Raw genomic sequence first — 16,873 nt, 5'->3', positions numbered from 1 at the left:
GGGGTTTGTTAAAAATCACCCCCCCCCCCAACCCACTCCCTCTATCTATCTCTATCTCTTTTTTTGTTTTTTTCCTTATATTCATAATTATAAACATATAATGATATGGCTATAAAACTTTTGAATAATATCCTTTTGTTTTTTGACCACAAATGTTTCGTGGTTTTTTTTATAAATATTTTGAATTTTAATTATTATGGATTTTTAGTACTTTTTACATAATTTTTTAATATGAATTTTTTTTAATTAAAAAATATGTTTAAATTCATAAGGATCAAAATTAAGAAGTTAGACTCTCAAAATTCAAAAAAAAGTGCCACATATATCATCAGGACTAAGATAATATTTTAAACACTCATTACATTTTTGTATTTATAAAACTTCTTATAAAGAGTAAAATGAGAAGTTTAAATTAAATTATTCTCAAATTAAAAAAAAGCAAATATCATTATTTTATGAATAGTAAAAGAAAATATTGTCACATAAACTTGAGCAATAGAGGTGGTCTCTATTAATAAAAAAATAACAACTTACCATCTCACTAACAAGTATTGTGGTAGGACAGATAAGATCCCTTTATTCATTATATTGAAAATAATTTTTAGCGGTAATTAATTAACTTTACAATAGATTAATTGCCGCTATATATGTTTTTAAATGCAACCAACACTCCTTGTATATGTCCCTAAAGCTAATAGTAACATTAGATCTAATCACAATTAACTAATTAATACCAGTAAAGATTTTAACAGTACTCTTTGTTAATGTGCATATTTATTATTGCTAAAAAATATTTTAGATTTTACATTCGAGCCGAATGTTTTCTCCTTAATTGGACCTTATGGAGTGTGAACTCAAATTAATTAATAGAGCATCAATATGTATTCGGAACAACTAATGAAAAACCCAACAAAATAAACACAACCAACCATCTCATGAAATGAGGCTCTATATAAGTAAGTATATCATATGCCCAATTTCATGCAACCCTCTACATAAACAACTAACCTTGTTGATCCCCAATTCCTATATATTTTCAAAAGATTTATACACCTGACATAACAACCTAGCATTTTTTTTTTGTGTGTGTAAGACAAGACATTATGGCATGTAATATTAATGTTGAGTCTATTCTTGGACAAGGAATTTTTGCTACTACATCAAGCAAGAAGTTGCAAGCCTTCCCATCTCATAACTACAAACCCAATGTTATTTCTTGTGTAGCTATTGGCCCAACTCATAAAGTTCCCCAATTACCATGGAAGTTAGTTTTCCATGAAAAAGAGAGACCATTATTAAGCAATGAAAAATTTGGGATTTATGGTGGAAAATTTGTCCCTGAGACACTAATATCTCCTTTAACAAAGCTTGATTATGAATTCAACTCCGCTTTGCGTGACCCTCAATTTCAGGTTTGTTAAAATGAAAAGTTTAAAGTTAAATTTATGATTGTTTCTTTCGTTTTAATTTGTTTGTCTGATTTTGTCAGATGGATCTTCAAGTAGCATTAAAGGACTATGTTGGTCGTGAAACTCCTTTATACTTTGCCCAAAGACTCACAGATCATTACAAGAGTCTTAATAAAGGGATAGGACCAGACATATATCTAAAAAGGGAAGATCTAAACCATGGTGGTGCACACAAAATCAACAACGCTATTGCACAAGCTATGTTGGCTAAACGCATGGGTTGCAAAAACGTTGTGGCGTCCACCGGTGCTGGACAGCACGGTGTCGCCACGGCGGCTGCTTGTGCCAAACTCTCATTGGAGTGCACAATATTCATGGGAACCTTAGATATGGAGAGACAGCCTTCCAATGTACTCTTGATGAACCATCTTGGTGCAAAGGTACATCCTTTTTTTCACTAATTGACCATATGTCATGGTGTTTGACTGAACGCAAAATTATAAAACTTTTTGAAGTTAGATGTCTACATTAAAGCTAAGTCACACATAATAAACGTGTGCTCTTTCTAACACTTCAACATAATTGTGTGACTTTAAATCATTTTACTAAGGTTAAAATGAAAAGTTTAAAGTTAATTATTACAGGGAAAAGTATCATTCTTTTATAGACAAAATAAAAAGAATAGCACACGTGCTACATAAAATATATATGTTCCTTGGACTCTTAAAAAATGTTAACGTGTGCCCGTATATTCCTTCAAAGATAATGCATTTTTGTCGGATCCAATAAAAATGCGACAACATTTTGCACACGATTTTTTTGGGTTCAAATTTCACCGCAATAGATGAAGTAAAAGTTATTGTTGAATACTCACGCAGGTGAAATCTGTCGAAGGAAGTTTCAAAGATGCAATGTCAGAGGGTATTAGAAATTGGGTTAACGATTTGGAGACAAGCTATTTCTTAGCGGGTGCAGCCATAGGACCTCACCCATGTCCAACCATGGTTCGTGAATTCCAATCAATTATTGGAAAAGAGACTAGGAAACAAGCCATGGACAAATGGGGTGGCAAACCACATGTGTTGGTGGCTTGTGTTGGGAGTGGCTCTAATGCATTGGGATTGTTTCATGAATTTATACAAGATGAAGACGTGAGACTAATAGGAGTTGAGGCCGGTGGGACCGGTCTTGATTCAGGTAATGATTATGAATTCACGTAAATATAATACTAATTTTTATCTAAACTAACTTGACATAAATATAAATTCTGAATCTATCACGACAGGTAAACACTCAGCAACTATAGCTAGGGGTGAAGTTGGAGTGTACCATGGTGCGATGAGCTATTTATTACAAGACGAGGAAGGCCAAATAATTGGACCACATTCCATAGGTGTGGGGTAAGTTTTCACTTTCAATCTTAAATATTTCAGTGCCATTTTACATCGACGAATTTCAATCACATATAAATGATCAATCAAAAAGATATCAACCACCATGGATTATTTATAAGAAAATATATAGTAATAAATAAACATTGACAACATGATAAAAATGACAACACACAAGCTATGATGTGTCAAATTACATTAATAATATAAAAATATATGTTTAAATTATCAAGGTGTGTATGATTTAAATAACATTATTAATTTTAAGCAAAATATTGTTTGACCATGCAGATTAGAATATCCAGGTGTTAGTCCAGAGCTTAGCTATTTGAAAGATATTGGGCGTGCTGAGTTTTCTATGGTAACAGATGAAGAAGCTATAAAAGGTAATTAAATTATCTTAAATAAGTATTTTTTTTATAAAAAATTTAACTTATGTATACTGATAATATAAACTTATAAGTAACATTTATTTCTCGTTTGTGTTGCAGCATATAAACGATTGTGCAGACTAGAAGGGATATTTCCAGCCTTAGAATCTTCTCATGCTCTTGCATTTCTAGACAAACTTTGTTCTACTTTAAAGGATGGTGAAAAAGTGATTGTTAATTTAAGCGGTCGCGGAGATAAGGATGCTGAGGCGGTCTTCAATCATACACCAAAACATGAATGAAAAAAGAAATTTTAGATTTTTTTAGGTTAGAATTTATAAGTAAAATAACTTATTTCCTTTTATGTTAATACTCGTTAGTTCTCTATGTATAAATAATAAGTGATGTGATGTAGGCCTCTAAGTTGATTGAATGCAAATTAAAATTATAATGTAATGAATAGTACAATAATAAGTTTAACACTCACTTTTGATTCTGTCATCATATGATAAATTAATGACATAATTTCAAGGGTTAGGAATGAAAGATGGAACTAGCCATACACATGGAATTTCAAGAGTCATAATCTAATATATCCTTCCATTATAGGCCAAACATATACCTAACCTTTTTAATTTGTTCCTAAATTTTATTTTGGTACTCCAACTCAATATTATTTCATTTAACCCTCCAATTCAGTTTCTAATATATCATTTAAACACAAAATATTGACTAGACAAATTAATGAGATTATTAATTTTGTTGATGCCACATAAATTGAAAACGATTAATATATTCACAGTAACATAAACTTGATTTTTTATTAACTAGTGTTACTAATCGATCTCAACAATAAATTTTGTAATCAATTGAGTATAGATAATAATATATGTTCTTATATTGCTTAAAGATGATAAATTGATACCATTAATGTAAATGCCAAGTAAATTTGGATGACTTGAAGAAAATACAATACATGATGTTATTTGATTAGTTTTTTTTTTTACCTTTTTAATATTTATCTAACACGCGTTGGATACTTAAACTATAGGTAAAACTTTTTATATTTAAATGGTACATAAAAAATAGAGTTGGTGAATTAAAATGTCAAACTAAACGTTAAGGCAAATTAAAAATGTTATGTATCTATTTGACCTAAGCTCATATATCCATAATAAAATTTACGCTATTGCCCAAGTCTATATCATTAGTACATAAAAGTGATTCATGATCATACATACATTGTATATCATTAGTTGATGTGATAACAGAGTTTGAATTTGTAAATTACAATATTCAACTTGCATTCAAAAAATTTATCCTGCCCTTTCTTCTTTCATAAAATTAACATGTCTAGTTGATTTCTTAGGTCTTCAACATTATTTTATGGTTCACAAATCACTATCTTATCCTTTTTTGGGAAAACATTAGATGACACGATACCTGTTTTTCAAAATGACAATGACCAAAAAAATATATGAGTATGTACGATCACCACTTTATATAAATGCAGTTAAAGATTTTAGCTTAATTATGCTAAATTATATGTTATTTATAAAAGAAGAAATTAAAAAAATATTAAAATATTAATATTATTAAATTTTAACATGGTGATTTAAATATAATTAAAAAATCAATTCAAATAAATTAAAAAAATATTCCGCAAATTAATACATAAAATAAAATAAAGAATTTATCGTAAAGAAATAATGAATAAGATTTTTTTTTGTTTTATTTTTAATAATAAAAATAAGAATTGTAAGATTTTTATTCTTTATTTTTACACAATAATTTTTTATGAAGCATCATAACTTGGTGTAGAAGGTGACACATATTTGAAGAAATTGCAAATTTTAGTGGTGATCACCTAAATGAATGTCTTGCAAATAATGACTCATTTGTAGAGCCTATGGGCTAGGCCTGTTGGGCCGACCTGACTTAACCCGGCCTAAATAAGTTTGCTGATTTGTGGGGCTTGAGAAATATTGATAGGGTCGGCCCGTGAGCCAAATAAAAATTAATTAAAAATAATAATAAAATAAAGTTTTAAAAATAACAAGAGTTTAAACTCAAAATTTGTTTAAAGTTTGAAATATTACAATTTAAATACAAATTATGTTTATATAATATGAAATACATAAAATAAAAATTCCCTAAAATTTCTAGGGATTCACTACATAGGCCATAGCCTATGAAATATTGTCATAGTTTTTGTGTTTTTTTAATGATCATTGGAAAATAATTAGGTTAATTTTTCTATTTAACTATTTATGCTTTTACTTTGAAATCAAACTTAATAAATATTATAAGATAATTTTATTTGTGTATTTGATTAGCAAGTAGTAACACTAACACATGTAATATTGCCTTGTCGATATTTATGATAATATTTTTAAATTATAATTTAATTTAAAATATTTTTAAGAAAAGATGGCAGACCCGGCAAAGCCCGTAACCCACGTACTTGTGGACTGGGCCGACCATTTTTTGGCCCACACAAAAGATGAGCTTGCCCGGCCTGATGTGTCAAATTTCAAAGTCTTATGGATTAGCCCGAATGGAATGAGCCAGCTCATATTGATAGCACTACTCATGTGATGAAGCTAGAATTATTAAAGAAACATTGAAGTATCCATACCACAAGAGTTTAGCAAGTTGCAAGGATAAAAGTAACTTTAAAGGAATTAGTGGATGGGGAAAAAACACTTTACAAGAATTGGCAAATATGGACTACTCTATACAAAGGAGATGCATCAACAAAAATTGGCTCAAGTTTTGAGGTAAATTAATTAAATTTTACTTCCATATATTGGCGATATTTAATTTATTTATTTTTATATTATCAGATCATCCAAAATTAAGAATTTAAGTACTTATAAATTATAATAATAAGGAATGAATCTTTCGATCAAAAATGTTCCTTTAACCCTTTTCACTCAAGCTGTTAATAGGTATTTTATATGAGCTTTTATTTTATAGATGTTGGTGTAGTTTTTTTAATGTTATTGGTCCACCTAAAATATGTTTATAATTAATCATCATAATAAAATAAAGTAAAGTGATCTGATAATATAAATCGATTTGATTATTAATTTCAGGTGGGAATCGACTGCCATTATGGACTTAGCAGTATACATGAGGTCACCTAATAAGGCTCTTTATGATACAATTAATTCCATTGGCTACAATATCTACAAAATTTATGGACAACATCCCACTGAAAATTTGTGCAATACATGCTTTTTTGCATTGAATACGACTTGCTCTATGACTTCTTTAGTAAGAATTATATTAGTTAAATTGAATCGGAATAGGATAAAAATATTTGAAGGAATAGAAAAAAAGAGGATTTTAAAAGCTAAAAGTCTAAAAAATTAGATTGTCAGACTCGGAGATAACACTAAGATCTCTGTCTTTTTCCTAAAAGTCTCAGCTCATTACTTATACATAAAGAAATTGCTAGAGAACATGTGATTAATCTAATAGGTATAAATATGACTTTTAAAATACAAAAACAAATATGAACCCGAAAATTGAATGAAAAGATTAAATCTGACATTTTTTCCATACTTAAAAAAGGAGGCAAGTATGTTACGGGAAAATATGTTATAGAGAAAATACGTTATTTTTGTCAACCAAACATAAACATATATTTTCTTATATATAATTGAGACAAAATATCAGATGCAATAGTAATTATGTCTCAATCTCAAATAATCAATTATATAAATTATCACACCTCATATTATTTTATTTAAGCTCATAAAAATTTACCCACAGAAAAGATTTTGAACATATATTTGACAGAAATTTAAATGACATCTAGAAATTTAAAATACTTCACAATTTATCACAAAAGTTAATTGTTGGAGAAAAGACCTTCTCCACAGGTAAAAGAGAAACCAAAACATTTGTTTTTTAAAAAACCCTAGATTTAACTGATGGGAATTCAAAGAAATAAAAGATGGAATTTGTTTACATCAAAATAATTAATTGAAGTCAATACCCGAACCTAATTACTTGAGGTGCGTTCTTGACTTCTTCCCTTTTTCCACAACTACAAATATATGTAAACTCATCCTTCTTTTTCTTTTTCCTCCTACAAATTATAAAATAAAAAACACAAATATTAATGAAATATAAAATATATTTTAGATGAAATAATCACATGATTCAAAAGTATATGCATCGTAATCGATACTATAGTTTGTCTACACGGAATTTAAGAAATGGACTTTTAAATCGATACATAGAGTATCATATAACACATGTGTGGGTATAAAACTTTGGACCTTAACACGTACGTCATAAAATTCATGTGGTATAAATATTAATGAAAAATGCATCAAATAAATTGAAATAGAGGGACGAGCATCTTACTTTAGATTTAGGCTAGGCGATTTCGCACGTTATGGAAGCTTTGATCCTTTCAACAGTACACTTGATTAGGCTATTAACAGTTGCAACTGATCCAAGAGAAAGTTTTGCTGTTGGGACAGAATCAACTAGTATCTGAAATGCAACGGTCAATAACGAGCCACCAGCAGCATTACTATTCTCAGCATTACTAGAGCCATCGGGGAGTATTGCAAAACCCGAAGGCAAAAGAGCCACATAGTCGGGATCACCACCACTTAACACCACATTCATCGCAGCAATATCAACTGGAGCGTAGATAACATAGGATCCTGTGGTGTCTAGACAGCTCTCTTGGAGTATCAACATATTATTCTGGCTTGAATTTCCACTCTACAAAAAGAAATTCACAATTTTATTTACAACAAGTTCTGATCGACGATATGATTCTCATAGTCAATGGATCGAGGCTTCATTTAAGCTAATTTCTAATGTGAGTCATTAAAACATCTTTAGAAAATATTGAACCGCATGAAGTGAATGTACTTATAACAATGACTAATCTTGACTATTTAGTGTTTATGATGCTCAGATCCTTTGAAAATAAAATCTTGTCAGGTGCATAATTGAATCAACCAAAAATAAGAACAAATACACTTGATTAGACTATTAACAGTTGCAACCGATATGAATTCGATAATAATTAAAGAATCTGAGCAACATATATATTTTTCTTACATTGTACCCATTCAAATGGGCTAATTTCATATGAATGTACTAACATGGCTAATTTTGACTATTAGTGTCTATGATGCTCAAATTCTTTGAAAATGTGTGTTGGGTCCTTTATAAATAGTGCAATTTTAAAAGATTTGATACGAATATGATAATATTTTTAAAAAGTTTAAGCAACATAATTAATATCATATACATTTACATTTTTCTTACATTGTATCCCATTATTCTTGACCTACATGTATTCTAAGAGATTCTAAGTCTGTCCAAACCAAAATATTAGCCATTTCATATGTGATTATTTTTTCTGATAATGAGAAGATTTTAATGTAAGATTGATGAACATAATAGAGAACTTACATTAACGCGCAGTAGTGAGACACTGTTACCAGAATCACGACCATTTGCAATATGTGCCATTTCTTGAACTAGGCCACCATTTGAAAGAATATCCCACTGCAAACATAAAATGGACGGTCAAAATCTGTTGAGAATATAACTGAATAATAAACACATTTTAACATGATATCAGAGTAGGCAGAGGTTCTGATATCGAATCTCACCACCACAAAACTTAAAAAGAATTTATGCATGTTTGGCCCATAAAAAAGAATTAGGGCCACACGTGATGGGACATTTATATGGAACCAATCTTTCATGTGATGTTATGTTGTATGTTCATTGTAACAACAATTCACTATAGCAATAAATAAATTATTGAAACAAACGACGTTGTTACTGAAAGATTTGACAGAAGCAAAAATTTACCTCATTTCTAGAATTTTCATCCCTAAGAAAGTCAAAGACTCTCTTAGTTGGAACTGGCATCCAAAATGAAGTTGCTGCACTTAGCACAATACCAGGAGGCCTGCCTGGATCATCAATGCTTTTTCTAGTCATAACTCTAACATCATCAGCACCACTTCCAGATAATGTTGTCCATGTATGGGCAGTTGATGCACCAACTCCAGCACAAAAACTCATCACCATCCTCTCAGCAAGTTTTAACATACTTTTTCTACCTTCTGGACTTGTAATAACTACATTAAAATATTAAATATAGGAATAATTAATACGTGGTTGAGGCAGATTCAAGATTTGAGCACGACTAGGGCACTACTATCTTTACTATGACAATTGAAAGTCAAACGCCATTAAAAAAAATGCAATTTATTGTAGCCTATTAGGAACAATGACTAGATGCCCTAATTCAACAAATATGTTTGAGGGATCCGTTTAAAATATATGATAGTTCGTATGATGCCCTATAATAACTGCTTAGAAAGACTCAAAAATAGGAATAATTACATTTTTTTAATAGAAAAACAGAGGCGAACATAAAATTTGAACATAATGGGAGCACCACTATCTTTACAAAAAAATGCAATTTATTGTAGCCTAAGGGGAACGATGACTAGATGCCCTAATTCAACAAATATGTTTGAGGGACCGTTTAAAATATATGATAGTTCGTCAAGATAAATATAGGATGCCCTAATAACTGCTTAGAAAGACTCAAAAATAGGAATATTACGTTTTTTTTTAATGAAAAAACAGAGGCGGACATAAAATTTGAATAGAATGGAAGCACCACTATCTTTAGTATGCCAATTGAAGTAATGAATAAGTCAAACGGCATTAAAAAAAATACAAACTATTGTAGCCTAAGGGGACGTAACGATGACTAGATGCACCAATTCAACAGATATGTTTGAGGGATCATTTTAAAATGTATATACACAAATATATATATAGAGTTTTTTTCGAGTGCTATTCACCCACTCCTATACACACACATACTTACCATCTCCAGTTGGGATGTTACTGGCCATTACACTTGCAAGTCGTTCACATTGTCTTTCTAATGTTGCTACCCATCTTTTTGCACCAAATGCTAGACCTGAATCAACAAGAGGTCTATAGATGTTGTTGACAGCTCTATCATCCACCTCAACATGTTCAATCCACGTAACCTATAATGATAAATTAATAAATTAACTAAAATTGAATTTAAATCATTTCCGTACACTAGTAATATATTGTGAAATTATTAAAGATTTTAAGAGTAGTGATTTTACCTTGGAGTAACCATTAGGCAATTCTTGAATTACGCAACCAGATGGCCTTCTTCTACAACGTGACACTGAAGTAGACCGCAAATTTTCCAATGAAACATCAACCACTGCCCAAGTTCCATCGCCATGTTGCTTACAATACCTTACAAAATAGTTTTCCCGAGTTGGAACAAGTGGTGAGGGGACTTGAAACTCCGCTGTCATCTAAAATTGAAAATAAAACAAGCTAACGTTACGATTGAAATAATAAAGTATCATGCAAAAAGTAATCAACTTTACCTCTCATCACCATATAGGCAGTACCTAGGTGTTATGGGTCTGGCTTGACCTCTCATGCCCATTCCACAAAAGTTTAAGACAATTAAAGAGGGGACATGAACTTTACCTCCAAAATATCAAGCACATGGATCGTAAATACAATCCTCTAAACATATATATTATACGGCATTGCAATACTAAATAAAACTAATAATCACATGAATTATTTAGTGTAGATATATATATTTGATTCATTGCCAAAAAAAGAAATTGTCTACAAAAAACAACAACTTTTTCGTCGTCCCAATTTATGTGAAGAGATCGTACCACTTGCAAAGCTCCATTGTAGTTTCCTGCTACCCCAGTAGACAAAACTTCCAAAATCGTTGCTTTCGATACTATTCCAGTGAAAAAGTTTGTCCATTGGTTCTGCCATCATTACAATATTTATTATACATTTTGTGTGTGTGACACTAATCATATAAAGTTTTTGAAAGGAAAATACGTACCACGTCCATCAAAATTTCGACCAAATTAACGTAATTGATAATGACAAGAGCTGATTCCCTTGATGCTTCGGATTTTAAAGCTAGTGATTTTGGTCCAATCCCTCGAGGAAATGTTCGAGCATATTCCTCCTCGTTTAATAAAACGTTGTCATTATTATTATTATCAGAATTAATCCATAAGGGTTCTCCGGTTTGAGCCAATCGAATTAATTCCTCCATAGCTGAAACAGCTAATTCAATCACAATTGGTTTATCAGCATCACTTGGTCCAGAAATTGATCTAAGAAGATCACCACCAGTAGTAGTAGTTGTGAACATTTCTCCTAATTGATGACCTCCAAGTGATGGAAGTTGAGGATAGTTAAGCATTGGTTTACCAACATATTTTGCTGCAATTCCAGATATCCTGTCAATCTACAAACATCATAAAAATTAATACGTATTCAGTATAATTTCACTAGTAACATTTTTAGAAAGAGTACTGATCATATGTACGCAGAACATACCTCTAAGACGATTTAGAATGTCTAAACTTGGAATATATATATTGTAGTATTATAAGAGGAAATGATGTTATTTGAAGTTCAAAGTTTTAAACATATGATACGTCTTTTAAACATGTAATATTTGTGTAGCTATAAAATCTTTTTATTGAGGATAAGATGAGAAGATCAAAATAAATTGTTTTCAAATGTAGAATGATATCGTTCTCGATTAGACATTCTGAAAGTAAACAAATTAACATGAATTGAAATAGAAAAAGTAAAAATATATTATTTATAGCAAATTAAAGTATTGGTAAACACCCAACGGTCCCAACTCATCCCCCATTAGTTACATGACTAGCTTTTTGACTAAACCAAAAGTGATCGACTCATCAAAGTATATGGACAAAATGAAATAAAAATAGTGTAATTTTAAATATGGTCATACTTTTAATTACTCAAATAAATTTTGGATGAGTAGCTCATTTAATGACGATTTGACCATCCGAAAATATACCCAACTCTCTCATTTAACTCCTTTTATTATAAAATTGTAAGAAACTATTTTTATAATTCTATTTTTGAGAAATACTCACTATCTATGAATTTCTCTAAAAAAATTGGCACATGTGTAGAGAACAAGATTCACCGACTCTAAATTTTGAATCTGTCACGGCTTAAAAGGACTAGGATTTAATCATTTTACCTCTTCTCTTAGACGAGCATTTTCAATCCTCAAGTGTTGTTCATCAAATGACATTTCGCCTATGGCAGCAGGCCCACCACAGTTCGGACATGTTGCAGTGGTAAGTGCTTCTTTATACCTTATATTTTCAGCACGGAGTTTATCATTCTCATTCCTCAATTGTGTGTTTTCATGTCGTTCATGTTGAGACTGCAAAAAGTAATAATTAAAAAAATACAATTAATGTCATTAAATCTGAATTATTTGCAAGAATCAATCTCATAGTCAATTACATTGAATTTAGACATTTAAAGCTAATCTAAAATTTAATACGTTATCTACCAAAAAGGAGGGAAAATACAGCTTATTTAGATGGTTGTTACATATCATTTCATAATGTAACATATTAAATTTAATAAATTATTGTGATGAATATAACAAAATTGTACTATCATTTCCTGCATATATAATGTCACACATTAGCAATTTAAAAGATAAATCTATAATATTATAAAGAAAAATAGAGTATATATAGAGAAAAATTATATATAGTAAAAAGGATTAAAAAAATATAATTTTAAATAACTAAGAAAACAAAATTATAAGGAAAAAAAAAGAAAGGAACAAATGTGACTACACCACATCAGATCAACCATTACATAAAACAAGACTTTTCATGATCACACAACAATGAATATAAACAAAACAATACACTAAAATTTAAGTAACAATCAGAATAAAAAATACAAGTAGAAAGTCATATTACCTTCATTTGAGTACGTTTGTTTTGGAACCAAAACTTGACTTGCAAAGGCTCTAACCCTAATCTTTTCCCCAAGTCTTTTCTTTGTTTATCATCAGGATGTGGACACTCTTTAAAAAACCTATCAAATGATTAATTGGAGTACAAAATTATAACTAGATCAATAATGTCACAAAACTATTGTTATGTCGATATGAATTATACATATTGAACAGATGAATGAATGAATACTTACGACTCTAATTCTTGAATTTGATGTTGTGTATGTCGATGATACTGCTTCTTCTTGGGACGTTTATTAGGATCTTGATCGTCTCCAGACGCGCCTTCCATGATATCAGTACCCGATTTGGTCTCAAATTCATCGTCTCGAATTAAATCGAGCTCATTTTCGGGTGTTTTACGGGTCATATCGAGCAAAAAATTGTGGCTATCGAACATGTTGTGCTGAAACATCTTGAATATTTTTTTCTCCTTCTTGCAAAGTTAATTATTGACTTTTAATCTGTCCCAAAAAAAATAAGTAAATAAAGAAATTCATTTCCGTGCAAATTAAACACCCAAATAAAAAAAAAGTAATAGCAGACAATTTCAATAAGATTTGATTCTTGAATAAAAATTTATTTCATCTATATGCATATAATTATGACATGATTAAAAACATAAAATGATATCAAAAAGTGCAAAAATAATAATAAAATTGAATAATTCAACTTGAAAGGTCTTTATTAGTACCTAATAACTCAAGATCCAAACAGATCTTGAGAATTGGAGAGAGATAAGAACGAACGGATCTTTTATCTTTTCTTTTATTACTCTCTATGCAAAGAACAAACAACGAGAATTGAACTTACATCTATTGTATAATTTTTTTTTGCATAAACATTAGATGTTAAAATTACGACTTACTGAATACCTGTTACCTCCTACTTACGATTAATTTCACCGCTTGCCGGAAACTTCATGGTGATGGAGTTTTCACCACTTATAACATATATGACATAAGCCCTTCAAGCCATAGAAACAATTTCTCTCTCCTTTGTTTCTATATATGTCGATATCTCTGTTTGTTTAGTAAGAAGTTTTGTTAGGGCATAGAGTTTTTATAGAATCTCTAAAGGGATAAAAATAATGTAAAAAAAAGCTTTAGAAGTCAAACAAAAAAAAAGACTCAAACTAGAAAAAATTAGCAAAAAAACAAAGATAGAGTTGACATAGTGTGAACTCAAAAACTATTTATATTTTTCACTATTTTTTTTTCAAAACTTAGATACTTGTATATGATAAAACTTAGTTTTCACTGGCATTTCTATTTCTGCAAAATATAACGGAAAATAAAAAGGTAAGTCAAATAGAAAAGAATACAAGTGAATTTACTACTACTACCTGTTTTGCTCGGACTCTGCAAAACTGATGTTACATCTATGTCAGATCCTTCAAAATATATATTGTTTTTGAAAGATCTAATAACATTTTTAGAAAATTCGAGCAACATGGACGACTACTACTACTACACTTACTAGCTAGTAAATAAAATTTAGAAATTCAAGAGGATGATAGTATATGTTTGACTTACATGAGTTGTAGAGATTAGAGAAGCCTTGTGACAAAAGCAAGAACACACCTTCTTCTATTTTTGTTGAAGTTATTAGGGTTTTTGAGAAAATGGTTAAATCTAAGTTTTGAGAAGAAGTACTTTTTGGAGAATGAACATGTAGATATATTTTAGTTAGCTAGGTTGAAATGGAACACTTTTCTTGTGACTAGAATTTAAGAAGAATAGTTTGAGGCTATGGATGAAAAAGAGAAAGAGAAAGAAAGAAATTAAAGTGTGAAAAGAGGAAGGTGAAGAGGTGGGAGAAGCAAAGGAGTTAATGCAAAGGGTATAGAGAGGATGAAATAGCATTTATGACTTGCTATAGAGGTGTTAATGTTGTTGTTGAAGAGAGAGAGGAGGAGGAAGGGGCGGTTGGCAACTATAATACTTTCATTTCTTTTATATCCGGGTGTCTGATATTCGTATTGCTTAGCTCTCAAAAGTAAATAACTTTTTTGGTGTCGTAAAATTTTATATTTTGTGCATCATAATATTTTTTGAACTGAGAGTCGTGAAATAACTGATAAAGTTATTGTCATATGATCAGAAGGGGTCATGAGTTCAAGTCTTGAAAATAGTCACTGATAGAAATACAAGGTAAAACTTCGTACAATAGATCCTTATGATCGAGCCATTTTCCAAATCATGTGCATAGGATGTACTTTAGTGCACCGGGCTACCCACAATATTACAAAAAATATGTTTTGCATCCTTAAAACATAAGTTCGATTGATAAAGATAAAATTAAAAATCTAACTTTTTTGAAGGGCAAATCATGAAACTTAAATGATTCAAATTTGTGCCGTATTTTGTAGAGAGAAGATTCATATGATAAAGTAAAAATATATTGATATCAAAGAGTAAATAAAAAATAATTAAATTAAATTATCTTTTTAGTTTATATTTTCCTAAAGATCATGTTAAAAGATGAATTTGACAAATAAAATGAATTAGATGAAATATGTTTTAGCACGAAAAAATAAAAGAGAAAAATTATTACTTTCTACATATTTAGGGGTCTGGACTATGGTGAAACGATTATGGCTTCTTTTAATTCCTAAAGCAGACACCTTACAAGTTACAGCTCAGATCTTACTGGATTCGAGCCTCACTAAAATTTCTAGCTATTTCATCATGGAAAAATTATTCGAATTAGCGATTTCGATTCATAAGTTAGAGTCTGTTTGGTAATGAAATATGTAGGTCAAAAATAATTATTTTACAGAAAAAATTAAGATATTGGGTTATTCAGTAAAACTCCCTTTAATTGAAAGTGAAAGCAATTTTTCTGATGTCGGGAAGAACTAAAAAAAATTGTTTCTTAAAAAAAAAAAAAAAAAAAAAATTATTTTTTTTAAGATCAAATTATTTTTGTCATAAATACATACCAATGTATCTCTTTTATTTATTTATTTTTGTGGTGAATTTTTTAAATTATTTCACTTGACATTTTTAATTATATTTAAATTATTATGTTAATATTACATTAATATTTAATTTATTTTTATTTATTTATGAATAATATTTATTGAATATTTGAATAGGTATATTTTAATTGAATAAAAGTAAAAATTTAATTAAAATTTTTATAATAGATATTTAAAATAATTTCTTTTTAAAAACAATCTTAATATTAGAAGTACATTGATATTTGTCTTTTTTGTAATTTGACTCTTAAAAGTATTTTAAAAAAAGATTTGTCAAACACAATATGCTCATCAAAATCATTATTCAAATGAACTAATCAAACATAAATTGTTTTTTTTCTTTTCAAAATCACTTTTCTGAAAAGATATTTAAAAGTGTTAATTTTTAGTCGAAATATCAAACATGCCCTTACTATTTATAGCGATACTCTAAAAAATTATATAATGTAGTGAAATCATGCAATTTTATATATAAATTTATTTATTTATATATGCTTGCCACTGTCACTGTCACTGTCACACAGACATATTCTTACAATTGGTCTCACATACATTCAAAACGTATAATAATTTGAAAATACATACATACATTTACACAACATAAAATATTGTCTTACTACCTAATATAAAAATCACATATGACGAAAATTGATTTATTGATAGGTAATTTTGTTTTAGTATTTTCTTATTTTGATTTAATAATACAAATTCAATATTAAAAAAAGAAAAGAAAAAGAGAGACCGATCTAAGCCAATCCAAAACCAAATTCGATAGGTAATAATTTCTTACTTTATTCGATTAAAACAAAAAT

At 29.5% G+C, this 16,873-nt stretch overlaps 2 protein-coding genes across 7 annotated transcripts; one reads left to right on the top strand and one right to left on the bottom strand.

Annotated features, from left to right (window-relative positions):
- Window positions 1-949: 949 nt before the first annotated feature.
- LOC102581209 (tryptophan synthase beta chain 1-like) lies at window positions 950-3,659 on the top strand. Its single transcript, XM_006352583.2, has 6 exons — window positions 950-1,412; window positions 1,490-1,849; window positions 2,288-2,606; window positions 2,695-2,809; window positions 3,092-3,186; window positions 3,292-3,659. Exons 1-6 carry the CDS (start codon window positions 1,104-1,106, stop codon window positions 3,471-3,473), a joined length of 1,380 nt encoding a protein of 459 aa, XP_006352645.1. The 5' UTR covers window positions 950-1,103; the 3' UTR covers window positions 3,474-3,659.
- Window positions 3,660-6,975: 3,316 nt separating this feature from the next.
- LOC102595563 (homeobox-leucine zipper protein MERISTEM L1) lies at window positions 6,976-14,950 on the bottom strand. Of its 6 annotated transcripts, none has more exons than XM_015310991.1 (13): window positions 14,614-14,950; window positions 13,947-14,100; window positions 13,273-13,542; window positions 13,041-13,158; window positions 12,296-12,484; window positions 11,105-11,518; window positions 10,923-11,024; window positions 10,341-10,541; window positions 10,067-10,235; window positions 9,031-9,302; window positions 8,623-8,718; window positions 7,552-7,920; window positions 6,976-7,270 (listed from the first exon to the last, which is right to left on the bottom strand). In XM_015310991.1, exons 3-12 carry the CDS (start codon window positions 13,491-13,493, stop codon window positions 7,564-7,566), a joined length of 2,139 nt encoding a protein of 712 aa, XP_015166477.1. In that variant the 5' UTR covers window positions 13,494-13,542; window positions 13,947-14,100; window positions 14,614-14,950; the 3' UTR covers window positions 6,976-7,270; window positions 7,552-7,563. The 6 variants fall into 6 exon arrangements, with proteins under 6 accessions (XP_015166477.1, XP_006352605.1, XP_015166478.1 ...); XM_006352543.2 differs by having other exon boundaries at window positions 13,954-14,100; XM_015310992.1 differs by having other exon boundaries at window positions 13,961-14,100.
- Between the last annotated feature and the right edge of the window lie 1,923 nt (window positions 14,951-16,873).

Source organism: Solanum tuberosum, unplaced genomic scaffold (assembly GCF_000226075.1).
Source record: "Solanum tuberosum cultivar DM 1-3 516 R44 unplaced genomic scaffold, SolTub_3.0 scf00149, whole genome shotgun sequence".
NCBI classification, from domain to species: domain Eukaryota; kingdom Viridiplantae; phylum Streptophyta; class Magnoliopsida; order Solanales; family Solanaceae; genus Solanum; species Solanum tuberosum.
This window is presented reverse-complemented; position numbering and strand designations above follow the sequence as displayed.